General features: G+C 46.7%; 1 protein-coding gene across 1 annotated transcript in view; it reads left to right on the forward strand.

Annotated features, from left to right (window-relative positions):
- CSMD2 (CUB and Sushi multiple domains 2) overlaps window positions 1–14339 on the forward strand; it is a 575415-nt gene that overhangs the window by 479813 nt on the left and 81263 nt on the right. Inside the window, exons 43-45 of the mRNA XM_074976068.1 lie at window positions 2153–2330; window positions 4630–4775; window positions 13368–13448. Coding sequence (XP_074832169.1) covers window positions 2153–2330; window positions 4630–4775; window positions 13368–13448 — 405 coding nt within the window. The remainder of the gene's footprint in view (window positions 1–2152; window positions 2331–4629; window positions 4776–13367; window positions 13449–14339) is intronic.

Here is a 14339-nt window from a genome sequence, read left to right on the forward strand (position 1 = left end):
GTTTTTTTATTATTTTTTTTTAGAGGAATTGAGTGTTGCAGTCTTCTGGGGTGTGCCTTCTTGTTATTTGCTCTGTGTGTGTGTGTGTGTGTGTGTGTGTGTGGTTGGCTCACGTGAGCAAACAAAGCAGAATTAGGCACTAAATACACAGGCCCTTACTTGGATCACATTGCACCGCTGTTAATCGGAATTGACGCCCTTAAAATCAATGGAGCTGCTCTGGCGTGAAAAGCTGTGTGAAAACAAGAGACAAGTCAGGCCCACAATGTGAGAGAGAGAGACCTGTCTGCAGGCAGCTAATCGGGCTCTGCAAATACAGTGGCGCTGTTCCAAGAAGATTGGAAAAAGTTCTGCACAGGAAATCTGGGACACTACAGAGGCAGCATAGTGCAGTGGTTAAAACCTAGCCATGAGACTCAGGAAACCTGGGGTGTCCTCCCTCTCTACCATTGATCTGCTGTGTTTCTCTAGGCAGGTCACATCACCTCTCTTTCCCTCTCATCCTTTGTTTGTCTTGTCTGTTTAGCTTACCAGCTCATCTGTGCACAGGCAGCACATCCAGCACGCGGGGGCCCAGATCTCCATTCCAGCATGTATAGATGCTGCTATTGTGCAAATAAGAACTACAAGTAATCCCCACCCCTGCTTCCAGAACCACTCTCTGACCCCCAGCTGGCTGGCAGTTCTGGCCCAGGTCATGGCATGTTTACGATTGACTAGTTTTGCCCACTGGCAGATAGAGGAGTGTGCTGTTCCCCCAATGGGGGAACGCTGCTGGTGAGCTCTAGTCCCTGGATTGGAGTGTGGGTTGCAGTTTCTCAGCAAAACTGGCTGTCAATTAGGTACCAAAAGTCTCTGATTGTTTCTGCTCAGCCCTGCTGCACTAAGCAGTGATTATTGTGACAGGATGGAGCTGGAAAGTTTGGGACAGGACACCCAGATTCCTAACATGCACATTAGGTTGGGTCCAGGCTTTTGGCATGGATCCAGGTTAATCGGAACAGCTGTCTTGTGTATCAGATCTATCTCTGCCCCCTTGGAATCTCCACAGTGCTGGCTTATTCCCCATTAATGCTGTACAAGAAAAGTGACATTCAAAGCTTGTCATTGCCTTGAGTCCTCTGGGCTGCTGGGAACTTGGAGCAGGAGACATCTGGATCAGCCTCTGACTCTTGGACAATTCTTGAATCATTCTTTGGGTCTGAGGGGCAGATTGGCATTATGAGGCAGAGGAATGAGCTGTTAGTCCAGCTCTGCTCAGCTGCAGGGAAGAGGGTCTTGGCCAATGTCCCCTCTAATCTTTTCCATCCATGTGTGGATTTGTTCCATTAAAGTGTGCAATACATTTTTATGCAAAAAAGGCAAACCTGATTGTGGGATGCATTAACAGGAGTGTTGTGAACAAGACACAAAAAGTAATTCCTGTGCTCTACTGTGCACTGATGAGGCCTCAATTGGAGTATTTTGTCCAGTTCTGGGCCCCCACAATTTAGGAAAGATGTGGAGAAATTGGACAGGGTCCAGAGAAGAGCAACTGAAATGATTAAAGATCTAGAAAATCTGACCTAAGGGAGAAGATTAAAAGAATTGGGTTTGTTTAGTTTGGAAAAGAAAAGCTTGAGAGGGGACAGGAAAGCAGCTTTCAAGTACGTAAAAGGGTGTTACAAGGAGGAGGGAGAAAAAAATATTCTCCTTAACCTCTGAAAATAGGACAAGAAGCAATGGGCTTAAATTGCAGCAAGGCAGGTTTAGATTGGAAATCAGCAACAATGCCTGTCAGAGGGTTAATTACTGGAATAAATTACCTCGAGTGGTTGTAGAAACTCCTGGGCTGATCTAAATGGTGTTTGTTCCTGCCAGGTGTGCAAGGGACTGGACTTGGTGACCTCTTGAGGTCCCTTCCAGTTCTACAATTCAGTGATTCTGTGTGCACCAAGCCATGTGCAAACGTGCACCCTTAGTAGAAACAAAACACCCATCTGTGGGTGCTCTGCTGATCAGCCGAGTGACATTGGAATCTCTACTGAGCAGCCACCCAAGCTCCCGGCTTACAAGGAGCACTGGTCATGGCAGGGGAAGGGAAGGAAGGCAGGGATCCCGGCGGGGTTTGTTCATTTTACTCATGTTTCTTTTTGTTGTTAATTACATGCAGTCCCATGCGGAGGAAACATCACCAGCCTGAACGGCACTGTCTACTCCCCAGGCTTCCCCAACCAGTACCCCAATTCCCAGGACTGCACCTGGCTTATCACAGTGCCCGCAGGATACGGGATCCATCTCAATTTCACCCTGCTGCAGACGGAACCCTACAATGACTTCATCACCATCTGGTGGGTTCATCGGCAGGAGCTGACTTGGTCGGGTAGTCGATATGCCTGCCTGGTTGGTAGGGAGTTGGGGTCTGACTGAACAAAGCCCTCACGCACAAGGTGTGAGTCCCCTGACATGGGTGGTGTGTAGTTTTAGCAGGGGAAGGCTCGGCCTTCTGAACAGCTGGACGTGTCCCCATCCCCGCTTCACCTCCAAGTCCCCTCCTGCCTGTTGCTCTGATGCCAGAGGCTGGGACAAGCTGACTGAGGGCCATGGTGCAATTCATGGGCTGCTCTCGCCATGCTGCCCCCAGCCCTGGGGCTGAGGCTGGCAGCTCAGTGGGTGGTTGGGGGCCCAGGTAGGCTGGGGTCATGTTGCTTGGTGCTCGAGGGCCCAGAAGGAGTCTCAGCTCATGCTGCCTGACTCTTTAGCACACTGGGGGCACTGGCCTGGAGCAGGGCCAAATGGCCATGTAGGGAGGGAGGGCTGGGTAGGGGCCAGCAGCCACAGTGGGGGCTGGGCTGCATGGGTTTGAAAGGGGTGGTACCTTGACCAGAAGGGTGGGGCTGTGGAGGCTGCTTCCCCAAGCCATGGGTTCATCTGCTGCCTGTGTCCTTTGACTTCAATGGTGTTCCTGTGTTTGAGTGCCTTGCTGGACCAGACCATTATAAAGCTCTGGGACAAGGGTGGGTGAGAGGAATGCTTCAGGAGGCATCTAAGAACTAGCTAGGAGTGCTGGGAATTTGACCTAGCAAGTATCAGCCCAGCGTCTGATAGGCCCTTTCTCCCTGGAGCCATGGGCCGGGCTTCTCCAAACTCCACTTCGATTGTATTAACCAAAACCAGGTTGGATTTGAAAGTAGAAATCCATAAAGACTCAATATAGACCAGAACTGGTGGAAGCCCCCCTCATTTGGGACTGGACAAAGGGTCTGTAGACGGATCCTCAACAGATCTACATTGACTGTCGCTCCAGCGACTTAGAATTCTCACCAGCCTTTTCCAACTAACTTCATTTGAGTTATGCCAGTTGACATCAGCTGAGGATTCAGCCCTGCGAGGATAACACTGTCTACAGACTGACAGTGCCTCCGATGACCTTTCAGATCTTTTTTAGTCCTAATCCTGTGATCATCAGCTGTTAAAAAAGAAATCAAAACCACACTGTGCACAATTTAAACAAATGCTGCCCTCATGAGGCCGATTGGGCCCAATTACTCTCTCTAGAGGCTGCTTCTCCGCTGGGGGCAAATGTTAGGACATCATCCCAGCTGTGACTGGACATTGTTAGGTTACAGGTCCCTCTGCCTGCTGCTAGATTCTCTAAATCACCCAGCCCTTCATCTCCGAAATGCTCTGTTGAATGGAATTAGAGAAAATCTCTCCGGCAGCTACCAGGGCTTGAGAGAGAATCCTTTTATGAATGGCAAATAGGGTCTTCACCTCCAGCTGCACTGAGTTGAAATGAATCTGGTTCAAACTAGCGGGACAGGAATTGCCTTTCACTTCTGATTTCACCAGCAGATATTTCCCCTGGTTTGTTGACTCCTTTGCAGAAAGATTTTGTGGTACTAAATAGATGCTGAACAGGAGCAAAAGGCTACATTTGCTGATGTCCTATTTGGCTTTTGCTGTACAAGCTAAAGTAAAATCACAGAACATTTTTTGTCTGAGCGAGGGCACAATATTGCATCAGGGGTAGACAGCTGGTTCTGAACACAAGCTCCCAGCGGTCAGGAACCAAGTCTTTACAGGTGTAAATGGGCATAGCCACACCAAAATTAACATGAACTGATTCACATCAACTGATGATTTGGCTCCAGAAGCATGGCAGAATAGGATTTTCATCTCTGCTTAGGAGAGAATAGGACAAATAGTGCATGGCAGAATAGACAGTTGGGGAAGGGATACACGGGGTTGAAATTCCTAAGTGCTCAGAGCACATTTTTAAAAGTTCAGTGCCCACTCTTAGAGCCTTAATTCTCCAGAGCCAGGTGATGAATGTGCAGAAAGCTGGGCAGAAGCCTCTCTCCAGAAGCAGTTTATTGGCTATATCTGGAGTCTCCATTGCCTGCAGTTTTACGGGGCAGCCTGGGAAGATTCTACTTGTACCACTCTGGAAATGAAATTATTGGCCTAGTGTGGCTGCCCAAGGAGTCTTGGGAAACCTAATGTCAGGCTGGGGTGCTGAAAGCAAAGTAGGGCAGGAAAGTCCTTTGTATATGTGCATCAGGCTGCCAAGAGGGACTGGATGGTCCCAACCTGGGGTAAGTGGGTGAGGAGTAATGTGGTTGTGTTCTTTCTGACCTGTGCTTATAGGGATGGACCTCAGCAAACAGCCCCACAGCTGGGCATGTTCACAGGGAACTCGGTGAAGAAATCTGCCCAAAGCTCCTCCAATCAGATCTTGATGAAATTCCACAGCGATGGAGCCAATGGAGGGATCTTTGCCATCTATTTCTATGGTCTGTATCACTCACTGAGCAGCCTGTGTTTTAGCTTCTTGATCCACAGTTTTGTGGAATACAGAAGAGTCTGGGATAGTTGGGGATCACTAGGAGGAGGACAAATGCTCATGAAAGAGATCTGTTTAGAGTGCAAGATACAGGAAATATCCTGCTGCTTGAAGCAACATCTGTCAGATCAGACCTTTCATAAAGGGGCTGACTGTCAGAGAGTTGACACCTACAACAGTCTTGGTGCAATTTTGTATGCACGAATGCTTGCTTATGCACACACTTATAATTGCACATGCAAAGTGGGTATGCAGCTGCTGTGCAGGAGTAGAAATGTATCAGCAACTTCCTGTATTCACGGCAGTGTTGTAAGCAAGACACAAGAAGTAATTTTGCTGCTCTGCTCTGATTAGGCCTCAGCTGGAGTACTGTGTCCAGTTCTGAGCGTCACATTTCAGAAAACATGGACAAATTCAAGAGAAGAGCAAGAAAGTGATTAAAAGCCTTGAAAACATGATCTGTGAGGGAAGATTGAAAGACCTGTGTTAGTTTAGTCTCGTAAAGAAAAGACTGAGAGAGGATGTAACAGCTTTCTAGTACCTGAAAGGACGTTACAAGGAGGAGGAAGAAAAATCATTCTCCTCAACTCCTGAGGAAAGGAAAAGGAAGCAATGGGCTTAAATTGCAGCCAAGGAGGTTTAGGTTGGACATTAGGAATAACTTCCTGTGAGGGTGGTTAAGCACCAAAATAAATTGCCTGGGTGTGTGTATGAAATCTCCATCATCAGAGATTTTTAACGGCAGGTTAGACAAACACCTGTCAGGGATGGACTTACATGGTGCTTAATCCTGCCATGAGTGCAGGGGACTGGACTCGATGACCTCTTGAGGTGCCTTCCAGTACCATTACGCTGTGATTCTATAATCAGAACGCAAATCAAGCTCCTGCAAAATAGCAGCTGTGAAAGATCCTGGGGCATATCTCACAAGATGACAGCTATTAATTCTGCCCTCCTTGGCAAATTCCTTTTTGTGTAAATCCATTTGTTACCTAACACTCCCACTGCTTGCAATTTCAGTTGGAAATGGTATTCTTCCAATCCCGTGCTAAACTGACCGGGTGGCCTTGCTGTGTTCTATTAAACCACAATTACATTTCAGCCCAGAGGTGGCTTGATTTCACAGTGAGAGAAATGATTCCTTAAATTATTTGGGGATTCTTCGATGTGAGTGAAGTGCATGCTCCAGAAATGTTAGGTATGATACAGAAATAAGAGTATTTTTACCCCATCACTAAACAAGAGTCCAACCTGAAGTTAGATTAGCAAACAGGTGATTTTGACAATGCTAGGTTTTTGCAAAATGTGAACAGGACCTTAGACTCACTGCAGTAATTCATTTGTAACAACCGCAACAGTCTAGTGTCAGGTTCATGCCAGTCAGTACTGAACATCAGAGGTTATGTCGGGTAATGGAAAGGCCAGTAATCCATGGCCAGGTTAAATTTAAAGAATATTTGCTAAGTGTCTGGGGATATTGCTTGAATACTGTAAAACACAATAAGGTGCATATTAATACAAAAACAATGTGTGGATAACAGGTATGCAAAAAAAACCCCTTTTTATTATGCCCTATGTGGCAAGAAGTGTGGCAAGGAGGCCCAGCATGAGCAGAAGTGTGAAAGAAGGTTACAAGCTGCTTTGAAAGAATTAAGCTTGAATCGATAAATGTCACTAAATGTTGATTTCAACATACACAGATGAAATAACATTTTGATGATAGAATTTTACAGCTGGGCAAAATAAGAAAATCCTGCTTGAGCCCTTTCTCAGGTTTGGATGAAGGGTACTCTCCTGGTATATTTTGCCGTGTGGTGAAGCCCATTTGTGTCTTGATGGTTGTAAAACTGTAACTCTTTGAATCTCAGCATCTGCTGTTCTTAAATAGCTGTTGTCTAGCCCCTCATAGCATCTGACCCTCCCCAGGATTTCACACGATTGTGAAATTTTAAACTAACACAGATCAGAAGGAAATCTTAGACCCCCTAATTCTGCACAATTGTGAAAATTTAAATGGTAAGAATCAAATCGTGCCAATCTTTTAGGTGTAAACAGTGGTTGTGAGCAAACTCAGTAGCTCTTGCAGGATCATCTATTACAGCGTCTCTGACTGGTTTATTAACCCCTTTAGAAAATATATGTGAATGGAACTTCAGTATAAACAGTGGCTAAAAACATCCTTGACTGACCTGGTTGAAAAAATAAACAAAAAGACCTGAATTTCATCCAATTTCAATGAAATTCAAAATTTCAGTGGGAATTTTTGTTTTTTAAAAAATGACCTGTGTGAAATTGTCTGCCTCTGTGTTCATTAATGTGTAGTTAAGATTGTTTCAGTTACATATCACACCAAAGCTAACCCTCCCAAAACCTCCAGGAAATGATGAAGCTGAATCATTGAATATTGATTCCACTTATCTGATCCCCCTTTCTGTCTCAGGAACCTTCCTTCTTCCGACTCAGGTCGGTGCCCTCCTCCTGATCAACAAACTTCCCCAAAGTATTTAAGGATCAACTTCCAGGTGCCTGCCCTGCCCAAATCATCCAGTTCCAGTGGTATTCCTTGCTCTGGTGTGCGAGTGGATGAGCGTAGTTTTAGACATAGGAGTCAAAAACCTGAGCCTGTTTAATGCTCTGCCTCCATATCTCTGCAGGGCTAAACACTTATACAGTTCACACAGTTCTGCAGTGTCTTTTTTTCTCTCTGTGCAAACACCAGACATAGGGTCAGATTCTACTCAAGCTTTGTGTACTTCAGTGGATAAGTTGTGTACGGTACAACAGAAAGTTTGCTCTGTGGTTGACAAATGGGCAGGGAGACCCTGGCATTTCTTGCCATCTGCCTTTGTAAATGTACAGTATATCCACTTCTGGATCTGCCACAATGTAACTGAGATCAGAATTTTTCCTTTCGTGCATGCACAGGCCAGCTTAAATTGGGCACATAGACATCCCTTAGTAGTCAGTCTTCAGTGTTAAGTATCTTCCCCAATCCAGTGATCGGCATCGTCCACTTAAGGAAACCATTGTCCTTTAAACACCTACCAGGAAGCATCTCCTGCAAAATGCCTGACTCAGGGAGCCTGAAAAGTTGGCAGCATCCTCTGAAACATGGGGACTTTGCACACATTTTAAAAGGCTTATTTTGGTAGCAACATGAGAACCTGATATGTGAATGGGAAGGAGTGTTTGTGGCACCGTAACTCCAGGGTGGGTCTCTGTGGTGTTTTAAGCAGAAAGGCTCTGCTTTGTTGTGGTTCAGGCACATCAGGGTGCTTTCACAGGAAGCTTTATCGGTGCTGTGCTATCCAGAAACTAAAGCTGACTTAATAATGGCCCTGTGTTGAAGTGTGGCCCATTAAGGAATAGAGATTGATGCCCCAATTGCTAGGTTATCTCTCTACTTAAATAGACGTTGTCAAGCACTGTTAAAATAGCATTTAATTTAATTTTTGTCAGTGTTTTTTTATTCTCCACTGTCAAACATTCTTTTTAAAGCTTGCAAATAACATTTCTCTCTCCCCTAGGTGTGTTGTTTGGATTTCCCCCCTTGGGTTTCTTTTGTATTCCACAAGCAAGGGGATTAATTCCTCCCTCCTTGGACTCTGGACTCTGTATGTCACTATGACATAAAGGAGGGAGATTATTCTCTCTTTTATGTAACAACTAGAGCTGAGATCAGGGCTTCCTCATGCTGGGTCTGTGCACATCTAGTGAGTGGCAGTTTCCCACCCCAAAGAGTTCAGAGTCAGTATAGAGAAGACAAAGGTGGGCAGGGAGAACAGAGGCAGAGAAACTTTCCCGGGGTCACACAGCAGATCGGTGGCTACACTGGGATGAGAATCTTTTTTTTGTGTGCCAGTGACAGTGGCACTGGAACTGTTCTTGGAATGGGAGTGCTGAGCTGCACCCCCTCTCCAGTCCTGTCTGCACATCTCTCTGCTCATTAAAGCTGGGGCCAGCAGCCTGGACTCCTCATGCAGGACCAGCAGCTGGGATGCCAGAGTTGGCAACCAAGCGTGACCCCCAGCTGGCACACAGGGTGGGGCAGACAGTGAACCTCCCGGGGCTGGCAGCTGAGAGGGCAGGCAGTAGAGCCCCCAGGCCAGGAGTGGAGGCCAGGTGTGGGGCAGCAAAGCCCTGCATGTGACACAAGTGGCCAGGACCCCGGAGCTTGCAGAAAAGGGGACCCAGGGCCAGTAGTGAAGAAGCCCAGGCAGTAGCAGGCCCAGCAGCCAGGACACCAGGCACAAAAGCATATTCCCACTTCCCACACCTGTGCCCAGAGAGTGCCCAGTCTAGGGAACCTCAGTGCCACCTCCTTAAAGGGGACTTCTGCCAGAAAGTGCTGAGTACCCAGCCTCTAATCATCAGGCTCCTTTATGGGTGAGGGTAGAACATCCCAAACCTGAATCATCAGTTACTGTTGGAAATCTTGACCTAAAGCCCAGCTGCTCTTATGGTATGTCCACATCAGGGAGTGGTAGCAGCTCTTGTGGACACTCTGAACTAGTTTTCATGGTGCTGCTGCCTCTGCTGTGCAGGCTTCCACACCTTCACTGCTGTGCTGCCCAGGTTAGCTGGATTAAAGCCAGCTCATGTGCATCCACCGGACCTGCAGTCACTTGGACTGTTGCCGTCCAGACCTACCACGAGTAGGGAGTTTTATTACATGTGCAATGAATCTTTGCAGAGACGCGTCTGCCATTAAAGCCATTGTCTGACCTTTGCTCTTTCTTCTGGGACTTTTCCTCCCTCATCTTGTTTTATGTGGGCCATAATAGAGCACCTGTTGTTTATACAGAGGCGGGTTGTTCAAGGAAGCAAAGGTTTGGTGTGTTCAAGCAATTTCTGGGCCTTGAAAAAATGGTGGATGGGAAATTGACTCCCATGTCCTCCCCCTTCTGTTCCTGTATGACCAAAGAAGCTGTGCAGAAGAAGTGACAGATTCAGCACTTAAACAGCCCAGATCTCTGGTGCAGGCATTGTTCTCCTCCTCATTAACTCATCATTTCACAGTAACTTTTTGGTAAATTGCACAGAGCTTGTATAGGAGTCCTCTCAGGATTACAGAGCTGACAGGTCCCTTTGATTTTCTCTGTTCAAGCTTAGTACGTTATGTTGATGTCAGGATTTTTTTCTCCTTTGCAAACTTTGGGTCATTTGCTGCCCTTGGTCTGTGTGTGGGTAAAAAGGAATCATTCTTTTCATCTGAGTCTTTTCAAACATTATATAAATGTGAATTGATCCTCACACCCTCACCAGTGAAATAAGGGAGGGTTATTTCACACACACCCCATGTATATATTGGGGAAACAGAGGCACAGAGAGGCATGAATGGGTGTCTAAAGTTAAGCAATTAAATCCTAATTTAGGCATCTACATACATTATAATAATGTTTTACGAACATGGTGCGTCTGCTCCTGTTTCTCCAACTTTAACCTGTAGCGAAAAATGGCAAAACCTTGTAAAGTTAGTGAGAATTATTTCCTGTCTAGTAAGTGGATCATTTACATCTGGACTTACCTGGCTGACACCAACTGCAGAGAAGTTTATGGTGTCCTGGAGTCAATAAAAGGGGATTGATAGGTTAGAATCGACTTCAGCAAATGCTCTCCATGACATTTTTTAAACCAAGTTCACATCCCTTGTGTGTTCATTTCCATAGGAATTAGCATGTGAACTCAAAGCATTGTGAATTTGTCTATTGATAAGCAGCAAGTTATTTTGTTCAAGCACTAAACATTTTCTGATAGTTCATTTCAGGCTGTAAGTTAGACTGTAAAATTTGCTCTTTATTCTATTTGACAAGGCTCATTAAGTCAAACAGTAAAGTTTCTGGTCCCTGACTGGATGGCATCTTTATTTCAACATATCGTCAGCTGAGATACATATAATTAAACACCTGGTTCAGACCTGCAGTACAAGGTTTTTTTTATTTCACGTACTGGGGAAGTTACATTGTAAACTGCAACCTGCATCTTCAGTTTAATATTCTCCATTGGGAGGGCAAACCAGCTACATCCCAGGAAGTATTTGCAGAATAAAATAACAACTAATTCCAAACAATGAATCAATGAATTTTGCAATCATAGCTCAAGGACAGGGAGCAAAGATGAAATTCTAAAAATAATGATCCGCTGTGAAATACTGGCAGCATCAAAACAAAAAGCAGTCAAGTAGCACTTTAAAGACTAGCAAAATAGTTTATTAGGTGAGCTTTCGTGGGACAGACCCACTTCTTCAGACCATAGCCAGACCAGAACAGACTCGATATTTAAGGCACAGAGAACCAAAAACAGTAAGCAACGAGGACAAATCAGAAAAAGATAATCAAGATGAGCAAATCAGAGAGTGGGGGTGCGGGGGACACTGGCAGCAGAACAGAATAAGATTTCTACCCATCCTGGTTATTCCAGCATTTATCTAATCCCATCGAGCTTGTCCAGTCTCTTCCATTAAGAATCCCAGACTCTGTGGGTGGTCCCATCATCTCACCACGAGTCGGTAAATAAACACCAGTCACCCTTCATCTGTCCATGAACTATGTCTTTCAATGTCCTCCCATTCACCTGTCTCCTTGGAGGACAGATGTTGCATTGTGAGCTCTCCATGGTGCTGAATCTCTATACAGGTGTCGTCCCAGTGACCAGAGAGAGACAAGGTGGGTGAGGTGGCCTTCTGCAGTCATAGGACCATGGTGAGTTAATGGGCCACAGGGTGCGTTAGAAATTGTTGTAGTGGGCATAAACCGGTGTCTCTATGTCTATTTTTAGTGCCCTGCTGCCTATTAACATTTCATAGACCCATGACTGCAGAAATGGTAAACTGCCCACTTCAAAGTGGTCTCCTACGGTGTGTGTGAATCTCTTATGCGTAACAATCTGTCCCACCTTGTGTTTAGCTTGGACATGCTGGTTATCTTCTCCAGACCTGAGCAAGAGTTCTGTGAAAATCATAAGCTTGTCCCTTCAACCAGCAAAGGTGGGTCCAATAGAAAGGGTATTATCTCACCCATCTTGCCTCTCTCTCATATCTGGGGACCAACATGGCTGCAGGAACACTGCAATCCCTATGACTTGTTTTTGAAAATAATATCTGGGCTGGGGTCTATCTCCTCCCTGGCTCTTTTTCAGAAGCCGGGTAAACTGGGCCTATGTTGGAATCTGGTGGCTATTTCAGCACAGCTGCTGGATGTGGCAGGCACTGACAGGAATTGGACAAAACTGGGGTAACATAGGGCATCTCAGCCAGAGCTGTGCAGTCCCGATCACTGGGGTTCACACAATGGGGAAGGACAAGGCAGATGGTGTATTGCAAACTATGGCTCAGCCATGGACCTCTCAAGGGGGAGGAAAGATGGTCCATGGTTAAGGGGCTAGTCTGGGACTAGCACAAGTGTGGTTAATAATATTTTATTGGGGGGGCACTCTAAGAGTTTGGTAAACAGTCAAGAGCTGCACTTTTCTATGGAGGAGGTGCAGAGTCTGGGATGGAGGTTGGGTGCAGAAGGCAGCTTAGGTAAGAGCTTGGGGTTCAGGAGGAGGTGCAAGGTCTGGAAGGAAAGTGGGTGCAGGAGAGGATTCTTATCGGAGGAGGAATGTAGGAAGGGTGCAGCATGTGGGAGGGGGTTGTGAAATGGCGGAGCGAGCTGGGGTGAACGAGAAATTGTAGGGTCTGGGAGGGAGTATGAGTACAGGAGAGGATTTTGACCTGGAGACGGGGTATAGGAGGTGGGTGCAGGGTCTGGGAGGGGGTTGTGACCAGAAGCAAGGGGCAGGAGGCTTCCAGAGAGTTTGGGTTGTAACCTGGGACAGGGAGTTAGAGTGTGAGAGGAGGTGAGGTGCCTGGTGTAGGTTCTGACCTGGAGTCACATCTCTAGGCAGTTCCCAGCCATCCAGCAGCCCACCAGGGCCCTTGGGCAGGCTCCCTGACTGCCACATCTCCACACTCCTCTCAGCACATCCAATTGCTGGGGCATGTACGTGTCTCACCTTGCACTGCCTGCATCACTAGCACAGCCCAGGCAACTCCCATTGGCCAGTTTCTGCTGTGACTGGCATGGGAGGACCCTGCCTGAAGGTCCTGCTGGGCTGCACAACATTGGTGGCCACCAGTATTGTGGCAGGTGGGATCTGGCCATTTTGCAGGCTGGATGCAGCCTGTGGGCTGTAAATTTTCTGCCCCTGGGTTAGAGGGACATGGATGCTGCTGCAGTCCTCATGTGGGATCTTCCACTAAATTTAGCATCTCCATGTATACAGTGGTCCAATAGCATTGCCTTGCCTTAATGCTGGGGGGATGGAGGATTGTGAGCTGCCCAGGTGAACGGGGAACAAATAAGGAACTGGGATAGGCAGGTACTGCTGGATTCTCTCCCTTGTGCCGCTCCACAAGGTGGTAATTTATTCCAGAGGAGCAGATCCTTGCACCCCACTGAGCTCGTGTTAGGCATGTGTGGGCCGGATCCCTAAAAGTCTTGCATCATGTTTGGTAGCAGTTCTGTGCACTCACATATACTGTTTTTTCCCCTCTTTTCAGCCTATCAGCTCTTCAAATGCCACCCTCCGACCATTGTTCCCAATGCTGAAATCATCACCGAGAACGAAGAGTTTAACATAGGTATCGTCTCACCCCTTCCCCTGTTCCCATAGGATGGGCTGGGCTGCACCAGCCAAGAACTCTGTCTGACCAATGTTCTGATCTCCATCTGTCAGGCCTCAGAGGAGCCCAGAATGCATCTTATTCTGCACTCTTCCATATGGAAGCTTGGGAAGCTTGACCCCATTTGGTTGACTGGCTCACGTGCCGAACCAGCGGGTTTTGATCGTCCTACAATTTTTATCCTCACTAGTGTAACCACCAGGGCTCATCTCCCCCCAGAAGCCTAGTCTCTGTTCAGAAACTTACAGAGCTACTTGCTTCAGTCATATCCTGCACCATTAAGATATTTCAGACATTTAAAATAACGCCCCGTGTAGCAGGCCACGAGGCTTACGGCCATTGCTTTTCTCTGTACTCCCTGGCTCCTGGCATTTTTAGTGTTGTGTTTGTGTTTAAATCATGAGCCCTGATCAAAAGTGACCTTGCTCACTGTACCTGCGCCCTCTGGGCCAGATCCTCTGCTGGTGTGCATCACTAGAGTACCACTGAAATCAGTGGAGTGACTGATTTACACCCACTGAGAATATGACCCGTGTATGCCATGTTTTGTGTGTATTTGTGTTTGTTTATATGCTGCATGTCATCTCCTTTGAGCTAAGGGGGCTGCAGCTGGACTTGTACCTGCCTTGCACGTTATGAGCACCATTGCCAGCTGAGTTTCCTTGCAGGTTCTATAGTGGTATAACAGCTAAAAGGAGCTGGGTCCTCATGTCCTGGGTGTCTGTGCAGCACTGGCTGTGAGAAGGGTCATGGTTAGAGCTCTGCATGGATACAAAATTTGTATTCGCATCTATATGTGCAAATATGAACTGCGGCTATCTGCACTGACACCCGCAGATGCGGATATCC

The sequence above is a fragment of the Carettochelys insculpta genome, chromosome 24 (genome assembly GCF_033958435.1).
Source record: "Carettochelys insculpta isolate YL-2023 chromosome 24, ASM3395843v1, whole genome shotgun sequence".
Lineage (NCBI taxonomy): Eukaryota > Metazoa > Chordata > Testudines > Carettochelyidae > Carettochelys > Carettochelys insculpta.